We start from the raw sequence: 20047 nt of genomic DNA, 5'->3' as shown, positions 1-20047 counted from the left end.
ACGGAATCATTCGCTTCATTTCCTTTGATACATTCCTAAAAGCTACAAGCTCCTCTCATATCGCAAATGTATAAACATTCGATCGTTCAGTTCCTCTCCCGCGACGTCTCACTCTGACTGGTTAGCTATGTCTTAACAATCACTGCCTATATCATGTACCTGATCAACATCTCATTACCCAGGAACACCCGCAATAATCTTTGAAGAAAGCCTCCTTAGAAACTTTGAGATTGAACGATTTTTTCATCGCTTGGTATCGCTAATAGCACACGGTGAGCCTTTGATCGGTTTCGCTCACTACGCAGAAAATATTGGAAGACATTTCCCACTGAATCACAAGAATATTCGCTGCAAACCAAAAGACGAATGCCCGGTGGTAAGATTTGAATCGAGATTTTCACTACATCGTGCTCGAATGCTGTCGTGGGACTTCGAGTCTTCGACTACCGAGTCTTGAATACCATGACCGAGTCTGGGGCTTGAAGTAAAGGTACCCTCCAGTTAAAGAGTTTTCTGAACGCAATAGAATGATTTATTTGGCAACCTATACTCATTTTTCTTTTCAATATTATACTTTCGCTGGCTATGTGTTGCACTCACTGCTCCGCAGTGACCCCGTAATTTACGCCATCTATCACGTCACACCAAACATATTCTGAGTCATGGACAAATTGAAATAGTTCTGATAGACTTCACATGAAGATACAAATTAGCTTGAGTGGGGCTCATTGTATGGTACGACGGTTCTCTCACTCACCTAGTCCATTTGCAACGGGAAATGATTGATTCTGGAGTTAGACATCACGTTGAGTCACACAGTGTTCATATGATTAAAGATGTACAGAGAGTTCATTCAATTGATTACTTCTGAACTATCGCATCGCATGTCCATTGCATCATAGCAAGACATGTTTACCATAACAGGTCCTCTGTCGGAAGAATCCCTCAATTCTCATCATCTTTGAAAGCCCTCCTTCCATCTAGATATCCTTCCAGTTATCGAAACATGCCCTCAATATACACAGCTGCGTTCCAAATGGTGTTTGCTTTCCTGGTCATCCACTACCGCATCTCCAAGGTCGCACAGCTTGATGCCATCGCCTACTTGTGAAAGATCCTGCCCACGCTGCGCTTGGCCCGGTTCAGGGAAGACTCCCGATGGTACCAGAACTCGACACCCTTGACCAGGACCGTCTTGTTGGTACCGGAATTAGCGAGCTTCGCAATCGCTGAGATGAATTCTGGCCTCCGGATGTCGATTTCAACGGCCCTGCCCGACACGGACTGTGCGAAGAGGGTTGTCCGGGTCTCTTCGTTGTGAAGTATGCGTGTAGGACTTCCGATGATGCCGATGAGCCCCTCGGGAAGGTCCCCGACCTTCTGGAGGTATAGGTCGTTGGTGTACATCTTGGTGAACATCGTGTCGTTGGTTTGTTGGTGGGGTTTTGAGAGGTGTGGTTTTTGGGTTTTTTGGTTGGGTGGGATGTGGGCTACGCAACTGATTGGTTGGGTTGAATTGCGTGTTGAGTTGTGAGTTGGAGTTTTGTTGCGTTGTGTTGTGATGGAGTGAGTTGGGGAGGTTTTATGTGGGGTTTATATCCGTGTATTGGATGTTGGGGATTCGGAACCAAGCAGTGAATCAGAATCCTTCCTGTATGGCGGTGTGATTGAAGGACGCTTGGACAACGCCTTTGAATGTTATGGTGAATGCAGTAACACTGCACTGGCCAAAGCTCAAGAGTATCGTCTGAACTATCAGATGCACAATGTCCCATGACATTCACTGTTCACTCAGCCTCAATCACTGCTCGGTTCATTGTTCGAGTACCTTAACATTGTTTGTGCCTACTTTTACGGGACTTCACTCTCTATTGGTGAGCTAAGCATATCCATGAAGAGGACATTTGCTACTTGCAGTAAGAGGCTGTAGAGATGGTGGTGTTCATGACAGAAGTGAAATGATCAAAGCCAATCATGAAGGTCTACAGGCACTGCACCGAGTCATCTTGCCCTTGAAACCGTTCACCAAAAGCTGACAGTTCACTTCTTCTGCAAAGCCCAATAGTATGTATCATGTCAAGGTCAAAAGGAACATTGTTACTATCGCTATACTTCGTTTAATCGTACAGGGGTATTTCAGTAGTGAACGCTAAGAACTAAAGATACTGTTGTCCGCACAAGTGAACGGACCATTCACTGTCTCGTTAGGATCTGAGAATACATTCAGAAGCGAGACGATGCTTGCATACATTCCCGGGATCATCATGTATAGTACTGTGAGCATGATGAAGACATTCAATGCAGCGACAAGCAATTTTTTCGTGGATGAACGCCATTTGCCATGCCAATTGAGGTGGAACCAAAAGAGTACCGTGACTCCCCAAGTAAACCACGAAAGGAGTAGCGACGACGAGACATTGAGGAGCGAATCGAATACGGGAATGGCGTTGGAAAGAATCCATACAACAATCCAGAAGGCCGAGACCGAGAACAGCCAGACGGCCCAGTCTAACTTTCTGCTGACTTCAGGCATGGCGAGAGAAGAACGCCGTCCACGAGATGGGTCCGACGGGATAGAGTTACGCCTCCCGGACTTGTCACGCTTGAAAGTGTCGATATGTCGGATTAAGACCACGTGGAGGTATCGACCTGCGGTCATCCCGAAGATGAGGCCAGTACCTAGCAAGCCGATGAATGCTACACCATAAGCCGCCTTCGCCATCAAGGGTTGGAGCGAACCGATGGCGGGAGATGCGACCTGGGCACCCGCTAGTGCATAGACAGTCGTTGCAACAATGGCGTAGATTGTCGTAGTGATGCATTTTTCGATGGCCACAGCACGAGGAAAGTCCCGGCTGGGGTTCTCCATCTCCGCTAGTACGGTTGGGAATGCTTGGTTTCCGGAAAAGGCAAAAGCGATATTGAGAAATGCAGCGGTGGCTTCCACGAATGTCGGGCTGCCAATTGCCTTCAGATTAAGTGGTGCAGTTGGGTCGCGAGGTCCTTGCACACCGAGCGTTATCATCACGACCATGACAGTCGCAATGATGGAGGCAGTACATGGCCACGAAGCCCATGATACAAAACGCATACTCCTAGGCACGCACATGGCCCACATCGCAAGAACTGCAAGAAGAGAGAAAACCACTGTGCAGGTTGCGTGTTCGCTGACTGTATTCAAACCAATGGAGATGGTAACCACCGCCGAGGCAGATATTAGCGCCATATTGATCAGGAAGCCTATAGCAAACACGGCTTCGAGCCATGGACCGCCAAGAACCCGTCCGTAGTCCACGATGTTGAGCATATACGGGTATTTACGCCAGTATTGAACTAAATTGTACGCTGTGTATAGACTGAGCATTCCCATGACAACGATGCATAGGATGCCCGGAAAGAAGCCCAAAGTATTCAAGGCAGACGGCAGCGATAACATGCCAATACCCACTTCGTTGGTGATGAAGATAATGACTGCTTGTGTCGTGTTGATCTTCTTGTGGTCGTTTTCTTGGTTTGTTGGCCTTTTGCTGGCATTCTGGATATCAGACACGTCTCCAATGGCTGTGTCGCTGTCGGAACTTGAGTCAAATTTTTCAGTGTTGTTATCAGGTGTGGCGTCGTTGAGAGGGTCTTTGGGTTTATGGGTCGCATCGGCCGTTAATGGTAGCATGGGTCTGTTGCTGGAAATGGGTTCGCGTTCGGTAGATATAGGCTTGCTGCCGCCAGAGGAATCGCTGCTTGGGACCGTGGGCTTGTCGCTCAAGGGAGGGCCATATCGGTTGGCAGTTTCGCCATGGGCAGCTTCGACATCATGTCCATCCATAGTGCAAGATGAAAAACCTACTGCAATACAGTTTCTTGGATAGCGGTATCGGTTACCGCTTGCGGGTGCGATTCGATCGAGTAGGTGCTGAGGTTATCGAGTTTTTGGGGTAGTAAGTAGTGTTTGATGTCTGTAATGGCAGTGCAGCAATGGAGAAGACTGGAGAAAGTGGAGAAGATGTATTTCGATTTCTGTGGGCATGGGAGACCCTTATGGCATGACGTAGATCCAATCTTCATTCATTTCCTGAAGAAACGAGGCGGCAGCGTGTTCATAATAGCACGAATGAAGGGACTCATGTCTCCACATAAACTGTGGCCAAGGTTGACTGATGGGGACAAGAATTTGCGGACCCGTCTAGTAGAGTACTACACGGGTCCGCATCATTCCCATGGAAGAATAAAAGATTCACAGCGCACTTCTACATCAAGACAGGATCGACCTATAGAAATGTTGCATTGTTCTTCTATTTCAGGTATGATCATTACGTTCCTGGAAGTACCGAGGAGAGGCGCGCTGTCATTTCGTGCTGTGACAATGTATAAAGCCTTGACTCTCATCCCCAAACTTGCAACGTCCAGGAACTCTAGGTAGTCACGACGCTCAATGTCCTGTGAATCGGATAATCATCCCAAAGAGAGGTCGCTGGGCGCACGACATAGAACCACACATCGACTGACTGTGATGCAAATATAGGGTTGGGAGTGACGTCGTTTGAGGAATGAATCTCGGCAGTGGCTGCGCTAAAGGGTGTGTCGGATAGGCTAACCAGGCGATCCAGAGGCCAAGCACGTGCCAGCTCTCAAGGAGGAGGCAATATGGGAGATCTTTTACTCTTGGACATCTGTACGATTTTGGAGAATGGGCGCCTGGCATTTCGGCCGAAGAGTGAGGATTCCAGGTATGGTTAGAACACATTGCAACAATTGGGCTGCTCCGATAGGTGCACGACAGTTCTCGAAATATTACTGCAATGGGCAAATCGCGTCGTAAATCCTTCCTTTTCATTCGAGGCTCAGTACCAGCGGTGTAGAGGAGTAAGTCCGCAGTGTGAGAGACAGTCAGGGTCTTCCCAAACTGTGGAACCTGGCCTGGCCAACGAACGGTGCTTGCATCGCAGGATTTCGGCACTTGATGCGAATCTGGTTTCTACTGACACTGGCCTGGATCCGGTGTTTGTGGCAGATTCACTGTTCTTAATCGCCATGAAATGGGGTTCGCTCAGTCATTGTGTCCGTGTGCATTTCTCAAGTTGCTCTTCCTGCAAGCGGCGGTAGACATCGACTTGTAAGTTGTCGAGTGGATTGTTCGTTCAAGGAGAAAGTGTCGGACTCAACGAGCAGAGCATGCTACAATTCAAGTTTGACTAGGAGTCAAGGCGGGTAGAGACCCTGCACTCTTCCCTTTACACGTGTAGCATCGGTACAAACTCACAAAGGTTTCTATGACTAAGATTTGTGGGTAACATGGCGGACCGTGTCCCGGGAAATGCTAGAAAGCGCGCAATCAGGGTACCATGGGCTTATGATGTTGGTCCCTTTGACAAAAGATGTCGTTAGACATGCCTGTAGGCGCAAAAGAGGAAGATTGTCTTGGGCGCAAAAGGTAGTATTATTGCTATCGCTTGTGGACGCTGGCGCTGTGGAATGGAGTAGATAGTCTCGGGAACTTTGTTCTTGGGCGTGATACTGATGGCGGGTGAATTCTACCACGTACTGGAGCAGATGGGAACGTAGCAATGGCATTGACTGCCCAACCGAAGCCCAGATAGGAATTGACTTGAGACGCATCAGTTGAGGTTCATCCAGTGTGGGGAGATGTCGCCACCAGGCAGAGCACCCGCCCCCCGCCAATGAAAAGCGTTGGTTATTGATGCTTATTCGAAATCAACAGAGTCGTGATAATTGTAGGACTCGTGTTACTGTATTGCCAAATTGGGGGCGGCTACATCGGGATATCTCTTCGAAATTACCCAAACTCCTTGAACGCCTGAAGGTCGAAAGGGCCCTTCTCTTACCGTATCAATCAATTGAATATCGTACACAACACATTCTTTAAGAGGGATATCATCGTCGGCGACTGCGATCGCCGCTCGCCTGTTGTGCTGCTTGTTGTGCGGCTTCGTGGCCCAATTCGGCTCTGAGGTCTTTCAGCTTCTTTTCAGTTTCTTCCCGCCGCTTAATCTCCTCGTCCAATTCTTTTTCTACAACCCCGATTTTTTCCTTTATTGTTTGAATGAGTGCAAGTTCCTCGGGTTGACTGAAAGGCACCCCATCGCCTCCTTTTTCCGGTAGTTGGGCGCTCCTTTCCCCGTTTGGATATCCTCGCTTTGGCCTTCCATTCGGTCCGAGAGCCATCATAGCTGCCTTCTTGCCACCCTTCAGTTGTGATGCAAGATGATTCCACTGATCTTCTGACGTCAAAGCCTCGAATAATGCTTCAGTCGGTTCGTTGAACTGCACTACCTCCAACGTTTCGGAGCGTACGCAACCTGCTGCCTCTTGCTCGGCCTGTGTCTTTTCGTCTCCATACTTTTCGAGTTGGAGGAAGTGTTGTCTATACTGAGCCTTCTCCCCACTAATGGGTTGGAAATGCAGGCGGACATCGATCATGAAGCCACCCCACCCTGTCTCCGTAACTTCGAATGGTGGATTCTCACATGTGCGCAACGGATTCTCGTATGTGTTGAAGATCTTGAATTGAACCTTGTTCAGCCATGTTCGAAGTGATGGATCACCCTCAGGTTGCCTCAAGTATACTGTCCAACGCTTCGTATGATCGTCGGGGATGCCTTTCGGACGCGCGGGGTCGCCGACAGGTGGAAGATTGAATGCCTCAGAACCGATTATGATGTTTCGACTTATTCGTTTGTTCTACATGTCATCAGTTAACCGTGATAACGTGAAGTTCGTGGTGGGCGGACCTTGACACGCTTGTTTGCTGCGGGTGCAGGCATCGTGAGAGAGCTGTGCCTCAAACACAGCGAACGCTTCCGGGATAGCAGCTCAAGATAGTCAAACAATGGCTACACTATGTGACTAAGTTCGCAAGGCCCCGATACGAAATGACTGTGAGACTGTCGAAGATACTGTGTTATGAAAAAAGTAGAGAGTTGAAGGTCGATTGCAGGCGGTCGGCGGTCGGTGGTCGGCGGTTTTCGAAGATCTCTTGGCGCGTAATCCCTGCAGCCTTACCAGGATCTTAGTGGAGTGACATCAACACTTGAGCTCCTGTGTAGTGACACCCGCAACATTTCTCTCTCTCCCGCTTCACACGTCGCAATGGCTCAAGCTGTGAAGAAGAAGCTGGTAGTTTGTGGTGGCAATGGTTTCTTAGGTATTTGACATCTTTATTACCCTTTTTCCATGGTCTACCATGTTCTTTAGTGAGATTTCGATACTAATGCTACTCAGGAAGCCGTATATGCAAAGCCGCAGCACATCGAGGTTGGGCTGTGACCTCGATTTCGTATGTTACATTACTATTCATGCGCATTGGGAGCTAATTTATATCTCTCAGACGCTCAGGAGATCCCAATTGGTCTTCTATCTCGTCTTCGCCGAATGCACCGTCGTGGGCCACTTCTGTCTCGTGGCACCAGGGCGATATCCTGAATCCCTCCACTTATACGAAACACCTCGAAGGCGCCGATGCCGTAGTTCACTCAATGGGTATATTATTGGAGGCCGACTACAAAGGGGTGATATCTGGCAAAGAATCGCCAATTGCGGGCTTACAACGCGCTTTCAGCACGACAAAGGCAGGGACACAAAATCCGCTCGAACAAAGGGAAGGTGAAACGCTGCGCCCACAAGAGAAGGACGGACAATTAACCTACGAAGTTATGAATAGGGATAGTGGTAAGCAGTGTTTATCTCTTCAGTGGTGCTTTATCTTTCGAATCTAATAATCTGTTCAGCTGTAAGTCTAGCGAAGGAATCAGCCAGTCGGAATGTGCCAAACTTTGTCTACATATCGGCTGCTGCGGGGACACCAATTCTACCAGCACGTTACATAACCACGAAGCGCGAAGCAGAATCGATAATCAGTACAACCTTCCCCAAGATTCGCTCGATCTTCATTAGGGCACCTTTCATGTACGACCGTTCACGGACATTCACTATGCCGATCGCTGCTCTAGGTGGAATTGCTGCAACGGTCAATGATGCGGTGGGAGGACGCTTAACATGGCTCATGGGGGCTGGAGGTATAAAGCCATTGAAGGCTGATCAAGTTGGTGAGGCAGTAGTCGAGGCGCTCGAGGATGAGACTGTGCACGGCCCTGTAGAGGTTAAAGAGATCGAGACATTAGCCACACGAGCATGGCGAAAGAACATGGTGTAGAACAAGCTGGCTATAGAGAAAGCGAACATGCAGCTTTCACTGGGTCAGGGACAGAATAATGTGAGAATAAGTGTGTATTTAATTTGACTATTTAGATAGCCCGAGATCCAAACGCATCTGTGCGGACAGCATGCATTCCACATTACGAAATGTGGATGTTCAGGTTTTCAATGCCTATCACTGCCCGAGATTCTACCTTTAATGTATGCCCAAACTGGGAAGGAATACCTCCCTGTCGGAGTGGTGCAACAATGGCTACGAATGCGGGCGTTAGTTTGTCAGTCAACAGAGCGGTATACCAGATGGCATACCTAGAAATGACATCGACGAACTCGCCAAAAGGTATGAGGGCCTTAGAAAACTCCCGTGCGACCATTCGCAAGCATGTCAAACTTGAACTTGATGCCATTGTGTTCGACCTTTTCACCGAGGCCACGAGAAGCAAGGTCATCCAATTTCTTGCGCAGGTCTGGAGAGCGCATATTGATATACTTGCCGCCATCTGCCTTTGATAGAGCCATAAGCGCCCTACCAGTCTCTCTGGAACACATGAGCTCTTCAGGCTCTGGCCCTACCCAAGCCATGTGATCGCCATAGGGGAAATTCCCTTCGAGATCGAGCAGCAAGGTCTTGCAGCGCTCAACATTCGCGTACTCTTTGTTGCTACCCGCGCCATTTCCACTTGCGGTGGACATTATGAATGGAATATGTGGATTTGGCAAGCGAATAACGTAACTTATACAGCTCAAGAGATGATAGAATGAATTGTAGTAGAACGTGATACCCAGCATTACTGTGCCAGTGAACCAAGGGTTTATATAAATGTTAGAGACTCCAGAAACGTTATGCAACTCCACGCATTTGAAATTGTTCACATTTGCACATCGCCGAGTCAATGTTAACTGCCTTTGATTATCAATTGAACAAAGTTTTCCCGCGCGTCTTTCCCCGTTCAGGCGGCAAATGCCTGCATATCTTCCTTGTGTGGTAACACAACACCCATGAACACCCTTTAGTTTCAAGCCACTTGATGCACTTTGCAGCTTTGTGTAAACTCTACCGTCGGGGTTGACGCGGCTATTGATGAACTGCAGCCTCGTTATAATCTTTAAGTTAGGATTATTCCGTCTCTTGATGGCGGTGAACAATAGTTTGGGTTGATATCAGAGCCAACGCAGTCAGATTAGCCATACTCCGTACACTGCAGAGCATCTACATCGCGATTCATTGATCATTCATCAATTCCAAGCTTACTTCTATTATTACGAAGTGAATATGAGGCAATAGTTGGCTTAGGGATTCGCCATTAGTGTGCCTTCAAGCCAGAGAGACTGACCGTTGGTATGTGTCGCCCTGCACAGCGGGGACAACCCCGGCCACAAGAGCACTCAGAGTATCAAGAATTATACGATCCTCTTAACCCTTGCTTCAAAGCCTCCACCACTCAGCTCTGAGCGGCCGTATAGGCCGAAGCCCTTTGAACATTGCCGCCTGTGCGCCACCAACACATCAGACCTTGGTAACGATCTGCCAAAAGACCATATGCCCGTTATATCGAGACCGCCTTGCTTTACAATAAATCTTTAATCGGTAGGATCAGTTACGTTCTTCATACAGCTTTAGATGATCTCCGATGTACAGGACCGCCTACTTCCAATACTTCTCCTCCATGAGATCCACCTTGGTCTTATGCCTCAGATCAACGTGATCTCCGCATCATACGAGCTTTCTAAACTTCGTTCAATATTAAGTTTATAATATTACACGGCCTGGATGGCGGCAAATGCAGTCCAAAATGTTCCAAGATGAAAAAGCAATATCTACATTAGTGGCTTGTAGGCTGCCCAATCGTGTGCCAGCACGGATAACGTCACATACATGGGCATACGAGAGCTTCCAATGGTGAGCTTCTTATCGTCCAAAAGAAGCTAATGCTCCAGATATGCATATTTCCCAGGGTATGTGATGCTCGAAATCACACCTACTCCAGCAGGGTCCTGCTTGGTGGAGTATGGGCGTCTTCCAGACTACGATACGCAGTGTTTAGCATCACACCACTCATAATACACCTGCGCTCGGCCAGTTTGTGTATGTGGTAGCCGTTGCGGTTATTGTGTCTAATTGGGTTCAGTGATAATCCTATCCCTGCCGCTTTTCTTAACTCGGATTGATACCATGGTTACGAGGTCAAAGAGGGAGGGCATAAGAGTGGCGAATTATTGATAATTGAACCGACGAGCGCTAATCTCTAATTTCATCTTTTTCCCCCTCAATTTTGAAGGAATCTTAATTATTATTTCTTGGAATAATCCAAACGGATGTTGACGTTGAATAAGATTATACAAAACACTGCATTGGGGAGTAGCATACAGATGACACTATTCGGAGATCACATGTTGGGGGGAAAGGACTAGACAGAGCATATATATATCAATCAGGGCACTCGAAAAATATTAAGGCATTGTTCACCTACCTCCGACGGCCTATCGACTGTGGCTGATTTCAGTCTATCCTACCTATCCACCGCTCCTGGGTCGTATGATACTCCCCACTCTAAGTACGTCTAAACTAGGTAATCTATCGCTGTTCCTGAAGTCATTGGATTTCTCTTCAGTAAACTTCATGATGCAATGCGAATACATGTACACAAAATTACGTACTAACCACACCTGGTTGTGTTGCGTTGTGGAGCCGCAGTCTGCCTTTGATACAGAAGAAGGTCCAATGATAAAAATTATAACATAGCATACAGTGGCATAGAATATCGTCCCGAGTCACATATTACCATACTGTCACTATCGCTAATTACTGAAGGACTTTCCGGGCATAAAGATATCTTTAGAAACATATCTTTAGAACGTACTACAGCGTTTGTCATATCAAAGTTTTCACCCGTTGACAGGCACAATGATGTTATACTAATCAGTGACGAAGATTTCGCAAGATCCATTTACCTTAAGGTGACATTTGAACGAATTTCTGCGCAACCGGATTGAAATGTCCAAAGTATAAGTAGCTCAAGACTCTTTGAATGTTTCTTAAAAGAACAATTTCTTCTCATAAAAAAATAGAAAAGCATAACAACAATGATCAAGCCCAAATGGAGGAGAACTATGGTTTAGCATTACTCTAAAATCGCTACGAAAAGTTTCTAGAAATTCCACGATCAAAAGAATTGCAGAAGAGCCGAAATTTATATCATGCGTTACCTGTCGCGATGAACGACAATTCTAAAACCATGGCCTCATTCAAGTCGTTTTCAGGAGTATCTCCAAAGCCAATACTTCATATATGAGTTCAATCAATCCATGATTCCCATGTAGAATACCGCGAGTTTTTGCATCTTGATACCATTGATGAGTACTTTTCAATCTGGATTAGAACTGATCTTGAAACATATATGAGAAAATCTCAACTACCTTTCATTCCACTCTTTAGATTCTGCCTTCGCTCTTCATTCTTTAATTGTAGCATGAGATGCCATTACGGAAGATTGGCCAGTCTATCATTGACTGTAGGCCATCCATGAAGGATCCCAAAAGAGTCACAACACCTGCTTCAGCACTTTCGCAGTATTTCCAATTGAGTGTATTCATTGTCGCCATAGAACCCCAAACATTTCATCAGAGTAAATGTAAACACGCGGGCTTTGTTCAGTAGGCATTCGCAGCAGACTGGAGCCTGCGTGCGGCAAGATAGGGCTAGTATCACATTGCATATGCAGCTGCCAATAACGTTAGAACCCTGCGTAAGCGTCTCAACAATGCAATGTACAACGTTTTCCGTATGCGCGTCGGGGTCTTCAATTTGGAAACTCTATCAAGAGGACATACATTAGAATCCGTTTCCATTAGTGAAAATGAATGCATATGTCAATCCATTGAGGGTGAACCAGTAACAAGTGAGCTAGGAAGATGCATGTGAGCGAACGATTGGAAAATCATCATACACTCCAATAGCACGCGCTCTTCGATTTAGAATGCACCAAGAAACTACAAAAGTCGCTCGCAAATCGATATTGATTCACACTTCGACATAAGTGACCATTCAATCGTCTGTTGGTAGGCTTATTTACTAATACGACATTTCCTTGTAATGCCCGGCTTTCTTAGTAGTCGTATAATTCACCAGTTACTGAAAACGGAGGCTCGTATGGCAGTATTTCAGCGATGCAGAAATGCAGAGTAGATGTCCATCACATGCCCAGATGAGAGCCTAATTGTGCCGAGAAAGTTTGTAATTATTCAGTTCACTTGTTAGGCAATGACCGGATCTTGATGATCAATGGCGATGAACATAGGCTTTCGTATGGAAAATCCGATCGTGTCCACCTTGACTCAGAAGTGGATTGGAAAATCCGTCTGTAAAAAGGGGCCCGGTAACATGCTTCCACGAATGTGGCCGACTATCATGGTAGCAGAATTTCCTAGAGGCCTAGCTAGAGGGAGTGTTGATAAATTAGCATCAGAGTTGTTCGGTAACCCCATGATATCACAACCAACATCCAAGACCAACTGATGCAGAATCACCAACCCAGCCTTGGGCATCTTCTCATCCCTTTCATAACCAATATCGCACATCCTCTCCCTTCAATCATAACAACATAATGTGCAGGAGAAGACAATGAAATGATTCAACCAAAGCCCCCTTCCCCCTCCCCCCTTCCCGGCATTTCCGGATCCAGAAAACCCACCCTCTGTCCGATCTGGGCCTCTCCCTACCCCCATTTCCATTCCATTAGAAAAGAAAATCAAACAAGATCGTACATAGTCCCAGTTCCGCATGTCTTGAATGAATCGACTTCAGATGAAGACACAGATACCCCACGAAACGCAAGAACAGTTCCAAAGACCGGTCCATGAGTTGGACTTGGGGGAGCGATTGCCTTTCCCTCGCCATCTACTGCCAAAGCGACACAATATGACTCCCATCCACTAGCTAATACGCATAGAAAGGTGGGAACCTCACTAAGTTGAACGGTCCCACTCCTCACCATTTGCCACGAGTAACTAAGAGACAAGCACGTGGGAGGCTATACGTGATACCCCTCATTCCTACAGTCTACTTCAGTCGTGTTGAGCCATTGTATGAAGGCGATGTGCGTGGTGGGATAAGAGCAGTTCACTTAGATACTTCACATGGGTGCAAGTAGAATAGTTGCGTCCGACTGATGATAGGATATGTCAACGGGTGTGCTGATTGCTAGCTGGAGCTATGTTCACACGATGTGAAGAGAATTTACGCGGGGAGTAAGCATGACCGGCCGATGGAAGATGCCGACAGGGCTCTCGAAAGCAATCGGCACTGGGGGGATGTTGGAGGTAGCATTGATCAAGCTGGTCTCGAGTCTCGAGTCTCCACGAGGCTGAGGCTGGATTTGAGTGGGAGTGGCAATAGTTCAATGCAGCGAGAGGAGCTCTTCTGGTGCTGGCCAGGCCAGATCCTTGACTTCACGGGGAGTGAGAGATACGGCGTGCTGGTGCATTTTAGGGGAGGGGAATAAGGATTCGGTGTTCAAAACGACGGTGTGGGATGGTGTCATGGGTAGACGATGGGGCCAGGGCACACCAATGTTGGAGGTAAACAAGACAGCGCGGTTTGAATCGGAAGGTTCTGCCAACGAAACGCTACCTCGACTCGCTCGTTCAGCGGGGACTTGAAGGGCTGAATTTAGAAAGGAAACTTTGTTGCGAATTCGCGCGTTGCAGAAATGTCTGGACGGATTGATGGCGCTCCGAGAAGGTTCAGGTACTTGGTGTAAGGTGTTGTAGTGAGTGGACTTCGAAACAGCACTTGATCTATTGGCTCTGTAGGGAATATGACGCCTAGAAAGACTGAATGACTAACTGCTGGCTTGATGATGTGCATCTAGACACTTCGGACGTTTGATTTACGTCCGACGGTAGAGCTTGAAGGGAATTGGTCGAGTGTAATTGCTTCAAGTTGACGATAACTATTAATAACACGTTCGGGTAAGGTAAGGCTCAATCGCGGTCAAAGGGCTGAAATCGTGTAGGCAAACATTCACTTTTCTTTGAGGCCCCGAAATCGCGTCTAGACATCGGGGAGTAGGAGTCGGTTTTTTTATTGAATTTGCTAGGGCTCTCTTAGTGGTTGAAAGCTTGGAATACTGCCGTTGAACAGCTACTATTGATATTCAGACCGATTTGTAACCATGGTTAGTGGACGGGACTCGTATCTTGCGTTCGCCGTACTGCCCTAAACCTCGAGGTAACAGCCTCGCAGAGTTGTGCGTATCTTGGTCCCTTGGACGCACCGAAGATGCATTGTCGAAGGCCCGGGGCCCTTCTCGAGCCCCCAATTGCTACTGCGTCGCAGTTGGGGGATCCACCTTCCCCGCAGTAGTTGAAAGTATGAATTGCCACAGTGGTGGCTAGTGTTCGTATTTGTTCATGCAACTCGCGGGCCAACTTCCACTTCACTCTGGTAGATTCCGAACCCGAAGTCTCGACGATCTTTCTGAGTAGCGGAGCACATGGCATGGGATGGGGACCAAAAGTTTGCCCTACGGCCAGCTGTCAAAATTAAATGGCGTTTGAAGGCCGCCCCTTGTCGGGGTCTAGTCTTCACGCGCCTGCGGCAAGAACATGCATAGTCCCAGGACCATCGTTGTGACTGAAAAGAGATACCTGCCTTTTATGGCTGACATGGAGACGATCTCTCGGCCCGTCCCAAGAATATGACATATTTAGTTCGGATAATACGGAAACCGACCGAAAAACCACTAAACATTTCACCGCGACGTCTACTGTAAGACGGGAGCAAAGACTTGATACGGGCCTCGAGCCATGCCAGTCTGTGTCAACATCCGCAGGTCAGTGCGGCTCATGCGAAACGAAGCATGACGTCTGGAAGGTTGTCAATAGCGTTGAAACTAAAGCATTTCTCCAGCGATCTTCCGACGAATTTCGGCTGCTTGCACACGGAACAGAACTGGCGCAAGGATGGAGAAGCAGTTGCCAAGATTCACTATAGTACATTAGACCAGCGACTCTGTGTGAAATGGCATGGCGTGTACCTTAGAGGAAGTCGAGGCGAGAGCTCCAGCCTTTTCATGGCGAAGCTCGGTGAGGGACCCTGGTAGTCTTACTGGAAATAGCTGTGACGTTGCGGGGCCAGGGGGAAACGTGCCAAGTGATCGAACATTGTGGATCGTCTAGTTGGCTTGATGATTGCCAATTAGCGGGTGACGGCGACGCTCTGGCGCTCCTCGACGTCTTATGGGGTGCAAATTTCCTGGATGTTGCCTGCTCGACACTGTGCCAGTCTGCGCATCGAACGATAACAAGCACCTCGAATTTCCCTAAGTTTTCTTCGTCTTCACAACATTCATGAGTATGTTGAGTGGTCAGCTGGACGTATCGCAACAGAAAGAACAATCGCGAACATTTCCATAAACCACAAGCTTCACATAGTGCCATGCTAAATGCAAGCCTACACGTTTAGTGGAAGCAACAGGCTTAGTTGCTAAGGTTTAGTTGTAATACAAGTGCAACGAAGTCAGCACTTCCTCCCTCTGTTATTCTAAAAATGGTCCACTTCAAAAAGTTCGGGAATTGAATGGGCATAGTGACTTGCACAAATCCGCATCAAGAAATGAAAGAAATCGATGTCGTTTGTGCTTTTTGCTGATGCAACAAGTGCAAACACAGTTTTGATCCGGCCGGACAAATCAGGCGTATTACATTTAGGTCCATGGGCCACAGCGTGGAGATGGACCCGAACAGTCCCTCCTAATTGGCCTACTGTTAGTACCGTTTGGTATGTCAATAGTCTGGTGTAGTGCGTCAGCCACACAAACATTAAAGCCCCTGATAAACGTGCCATGATAGGTACGACTTACAAGTTACGAGCATCAGCGAGCAACATAGACGAGTAGTCGATGGACTAGGGGCCTCATGCAATTGTCTCTCCTTCCCTTCTCAGAGAGACCAAGCACCTCTCGAATGATTAGTATCGAATGACTATGGTCGATCATAATCAATTGGCTAGATAAATTTGTGTCAGCGACTACAAGCTGTGACAGTGTCGCCTTCGAAAAAATGCGTTCGCAAGATATCTGGAGCAACTGCTCAGAAGGAAGGGGTGGTGTTTCCAGCATGCTGTGCATTTTTCTGTTTTGGACCGCAAAAACCTAGCATGCTTACTTTCAATGGCGTTAACCAAATTTCGCCATAATCACGGAGGAGCAATATGGACGCGTAAAGAAAGAGTATGCAGATGATACGTAAATCACCATGCGAGTATCCAGAGAACAAGGTTCCCGCGAAAGGCCTTTACACTGCCGATTCGGACGTTGGAGATCCAGGCGCGCAAATTGATCCGAGAAACGGTACGCTAGGGGAGTCCCATTTGTATACCGGCCCGAATGGAATAGGAGCTGTGAGCATCGCAGCGTTGTTAGATTCACACACGTGCATGTTGAGTTTCTGAACGTGACGTTATGATCGCACCTGGAATGCCACTAGCATACGCTGCTCAGCAAACTTTAGTAACACCTGTGACATCTCGGACTTGAACTTCTCACAAACGACATCACAAGTTTTTGGCCCGTGAATAAAATTCACAACGGAGTCAGCCTCTTAGAGCACGTCGGACCAGGTGTTCATTGTGTGTGCTTCATGTTGTCATTGGCCCCTTGAGCTAAAGATGATAATTTAGCTGTCACCATTGCCAATAGTGATTCAGAAGTGTCGTGCGTATGCCATCACCTAGTCAAGGACGGGTTTTGAAATGACACACTTGGATACAAAGTACTCTTCACAATATCCAAAAGGTAGGCCGAAACAAAGGGAAGAAAATCTGAACATGGTAGGTCCTCTACACTGTGTAGGAAAAGCGTGCGTGGAAACCGAGTTTGCAGGAACGAGCAACGCTACCGCATAGGTACTGAAAGGCCGACCTTGATTTTAGGCACAAGTATTTACGCTTAGTATTTCCCTGCATTCGTACTCAGTCCTGCATTGAGGCAAGATCGAGGTTGGCCCATAAGTCGGGGTTAAAGCATCACCTAGATGAGGTGTTGGGTAAGTGAAGAAGGGCTTGAAAGCTGGGAACCATTCCGGACCCCACTGAATGGTATGCTGCAGGCGTCGGAGCCTGGTAGTTCCATTGACCAGGTATAGATGATGCTGTGTAACACACCCTTTCGATTCTTGTTTCTTTGCTCATTGGTTGAGGAATCTTTGTGCATCGAGGGATATGTTGACCGAGAGTTCGAGATCGTCCCTGCACGCTGTTGCTGCATTGCGAGTGTCACGTATATGAAAGCGCAGACGCTCTCACCGCTCCGTCAAGAGATCAACCCTGGAGGATAACTGCTGTTGGGTGACCAACTGAACACCCGATTGCTCGGAACCACTGCAAATGTATGGACGGAAAGGCCGCAGGGTGCGTACAACATAAAGGCAATCGGACTCTAGGCTTGTATGCACAGTACTCCGTACGATTCAATCGTTCGATCACAACGTGACTGGCTTGACGTAGGCAAGAAGGAGGCGGTGACTGACAGACCGACGCGATGATATGCGGAACGGAGAGTAACGCCACGGTGAAACGATCTTGAAATTATTCAGATCGGGACGTGGGGAGAATCCTGGTGGCTATTGTGTAGCATCTACGTCCCAACTTCCCCATATACAGCAGATACCCGGTTCCGGTGGCTCGGGTCAAGAATACTTAATGGAATGTCAAGCTGATAGGAGGGCTTAGATGAATCATTGTAGGGAGTACGTAGTATAAAATAGAAGGCTTTCATGTAGTCAGTGCAACGATGGTTCAATAGAATAGGCAGACCAAAAGAGGAAGGCATGCGTTGACTGCCTGGTGGTAAGAGTAATGTTGCTTGATACAAGTGGACGTACAGAATTGGAGATTGAAACCAGCTCGAAGGTTGCGTTGTGTACCAGATGGCGTTGGTGACCCTAATCTTGTACGATGACGCGAGCCACAAGAGTCTTGAATCGGCAGAGAAACGGAGCGCAACTCTGGTGCGGTAATGGACGCAAGGAAGGTACCTCGCGCGAATTGCCTAATGGCGTTCTGAGCTGGGTGGGGTGAAGGCGAGTCACCAATTAGTGCACAGTACTGGAGAAATGCGAATCCGGCACGCAAGAGAGACACAACAATCTGATAGCGTGAACTGTATTCCGCGGCGTAAGAGGAGCTGACAGTCCCTGGGCTAGCACACCCCTTCGAAGGCACTTGGGCGGCGGAAGCTTCGACGCTACAGATATTGACAGGCTCTGCAAGATGACGGCGCAATAACTGGGTAGCCTTGGCTCTATTCACGGGCATTCAGGACGAACCGCTGGCAGCCAACGATCTCAGAGTGGCAGCAGTCTATCTGTCTGTCACGCGTCGGTCTTGCTGCCGTGTGACCCTGTGGCTTCGCGCGATGCTTGTGCACAGTCGCATTGCATTTTGTACGATCTTGAATTCTCTCGAGGACGCGGACGCTGGGGTAACAGGGAAGTTGATTGAAGGATTCCCTAGGCTCGATAATGAAGTGTTCCGGGGGAGAGGTTCATCCTCGATGACTGGGATTGTGGCCGCAAGTTGCAGGACCGGCGATGCTCGATTTTGATGATCCCGGCCAGTAGGGCGGTGGGCTGTTCAGGCAAATTGGCGATAATGGGGTCGTTCGTCATGGATGAATGACGGCCGCGTCTGCCACGCCTTGCACCACAAGCGGGTGAGAGCGATTAGCACCAGCGCCGGCACGCCTACCGAACGCCGCCGTTCGATCGGTCGCTGTCTTTTCCTGCTTTGAAGCTCGCGCGATCGAGGCAGTTGTTTTGACAGAGTCTGTTTGTAGATTCCAAGGCGAGTGCGGAGTAAACATTCTACTGTGAAAAGCAGCTCTCACCGGAAGGCCTAGGCAAACCAGCGACGGGATGGTAAGCCAGAAGCGAAGTATGGTGGGACGGGACGGAGATCAGCACGCAATATCGAGGAGGATCGATTTGTTAATAATTGTCTTGTATTTTGCTTTTTTCTTTCTTTTTTCTGGCATTTCCCTGTACTTCTCCTTTTACCTCGGGACGCTGCTACGGTAATCTGTATGGATGATGACGCTGATGCTGGGGGGGCAGTTAAGTGGCTGATAGCTAGAGATACGATGACTTGGCAAGTAAGCAAGGTATATTCCGAGAGGCAACTGTCTGTTCGAGTACTACCTTGTCGCTTCGAGTATCGAGTCTTCAAGGCGGTAATGAATGCAAGGCAAGGTAAGGTAAGGCAAGACAAGACATGACAGGATTAGACTTGGAAAGACCAGGCGAGACAAGAAGAAACGACCAGGCAAAGCAAAGCAAAGGAAATACAGTACAAATGCAACGTTAGAGACGGCACGATGGGACAAAAGATAAAGGATTGAAGAGCACCTGTTGCTCCGTAACTGACTGTACAGATAGAGTAAAGGAGGATGAGGAGGAGGAGGAAGAAGAAGAAGAAAGGAAAGAAAAGGCGGGAGGCGTCAGGGATGGCTGATCGGCCGGCTAGCGGGATTACATACAAATCTGAATGCACGAACCCCTTGGCGATACGTGCCTGTCTCCATTGGGTTTAGCCCATGCCTACCCCTGCTGCCAATCACATAATCTCTCAACGACCGAGTGTCTTCAATTCACCCTCTCACCCATTTTCGTCCTCTTTTGTTGATTCTCCCTCTGCCTCCTCCTCCTCCCATTCCTCTACGGAGCACTCCGCATATCGTTCACTAACCCAAACTCGTTCTCTCTCTCTATCTCTCTTTCATCAACACTCAAAATCCCAAAATTGGCACCTGGGTCTAGCGCTCCCGAATCAATGCCAACCCATCCACTCTGTACTACATACCAAGGCATCTAGGTAGCCTTA

The 20047-nt window shown here is 47.9% G+C and overlaps 5 protein-coding genes across 5 annotated transcripts; 2 read left to right on the top strand and 3 right to left on the bottom strand.

The window, feature by feature from the left end:
• Positions 1-2129: 2129 nt before the first annotated feature.
• BU24DRAFT_423434 (amino acid transporter) lies at positions 2130-4083 on the bottom strand. The gene has a single exon (XM_033528249.1). It carries the CDS (start codon positions 3821-3823, stop codon positions 2150-2152), a length of 1674 nt encoding a protein of 557 aa, XP_033382840.1. The 5' UTR covers positions 3824-4083; the 3' UTR covers positions 2130-2149.
• Positions 4084-5751: 1668 nt separating this feature from the next.
• BU24DRAFT_215847 (yeats-domain-containing protein) lies at positions 5752-6938 on the bottom strand. Its single transcript, XM_033522001.1, has 2 exons — positions 6747-6938; positions 5752-6696 (listed from the first exon to the last, which is right to left on the bottom strand). The coding sequence occupies exons 1-2, from the start codon at positions 6777-6779 to the stop codon at positions 5890-5892; spliced, it is 840 nt and encodes a 279-aa protein (XP_033382839.1). The 5' UTR covers positions 6780-6938; the 3' UTR covers positions 5752-5889.
• A 166-nt stretch (positions 6939-7104) lies between these two features.
• Positions 7105-8504, top strand: BU24DRAFT_371198 (NAD(P)-binding protein; the record flags this gene model as incomplete). Its single annotated transcript, XM_033524456.1, has 4 exons — positions 7105-7159; positions 7237-7291; positions 7343-7683; positions 7743-8504. 4 exons carry the CDS (start codon positions 7105-7107, stop codon positions 8165-8167), a joined length of 876 nt encoding a protein of 291 aa, XP_033382838.1. The 3' UTR covers positions 8168-8504.
• Positions 8505-13298: 4794 nt separating this feature from the next.
• Positions 13299-13754, top strand: BU24DRAFT_215782 (uncharacterized protein). Its single transcript, XM_033522000.1, has one exon. The coding sequence runs from the start codon at positions 13434-13436 to the stop codon at positions 13668-13670; it is 237 nt and encodes a 78-aa protein (XP_033382837.1). The 5' UTR covers positions 13299-13433; the 3' UTR covers positions 13671-13754.
• A 4050-nt stretch (positions 13755-17804) lies between these two features.
• On the bottom strand, positions 17805-18484 carry BU24DRAFT_410234 (uncharacterized protein; the record flags this gene model as incomplete). Its single annotated transcript, XM_033525978.1, has 2 exons — positions 17805-17938; positions 18052-18484. The coding sequence occupies 2 exons, from the start codon at positions 18482-18484 to the stop codon at positions 17805-17807; spliced, it is 567 nt and encodes a 188-aa protein (XP_033382836.1).
• Between the last annotated feature and the right edge of the window lie 1563 nt (positions 18485-20047).

The sequence above is a fragment of the Aaosphaeria arxii genome (assembly GCF_010015735.1).
Source record: "Aaosphaeria arxii CBS 175.79 unplaced genomic scaffold BU24scaffold_5, whole genome shotgun sequence".
Taxonomy (NCBI): domain Eukaryota; kingdom Fungi; phylum Ascomycota; class Dothideomycetes; order Pleosporales; genus Aaosphaeria; species Aaosphaeria arxii.
The sequence above is the reverse complement of the archived record's forward strand: the minus strand, read 5'-3'. Positions and strand labels throughout refer to the sequence as shown.

Coding starts and splice junctions, on each gene's coding strand:
- BU24DRAFT_423434 (XM_033528249.1), bottom strand. CDS start 3,823: ATGGATGGACATGATGTCGAAGCTGCCCATGGCGAAACTGCCAACCGA.
- BU24DRAFT_215847 (XM_033522001.1), bottom strand. CDS start 6,779: ATGCCTGCACCCGCAGCAAACAAGCGTGTCAAG. Junction 6,697..6,746: donor CAGCAAACAAGCGTGTCAAG/GTCCGCCCACCA, acceptor GATGACATGTAG/AACAAACGAATAAGTCGAAA.
- BU24DRAFT_215782 (XM_033522000.1), top strand. CDS start 13,434: ATGGAAGATGCCGACAGGGCTCTCGAAAGCAATCGGCACTGGGGGGAT.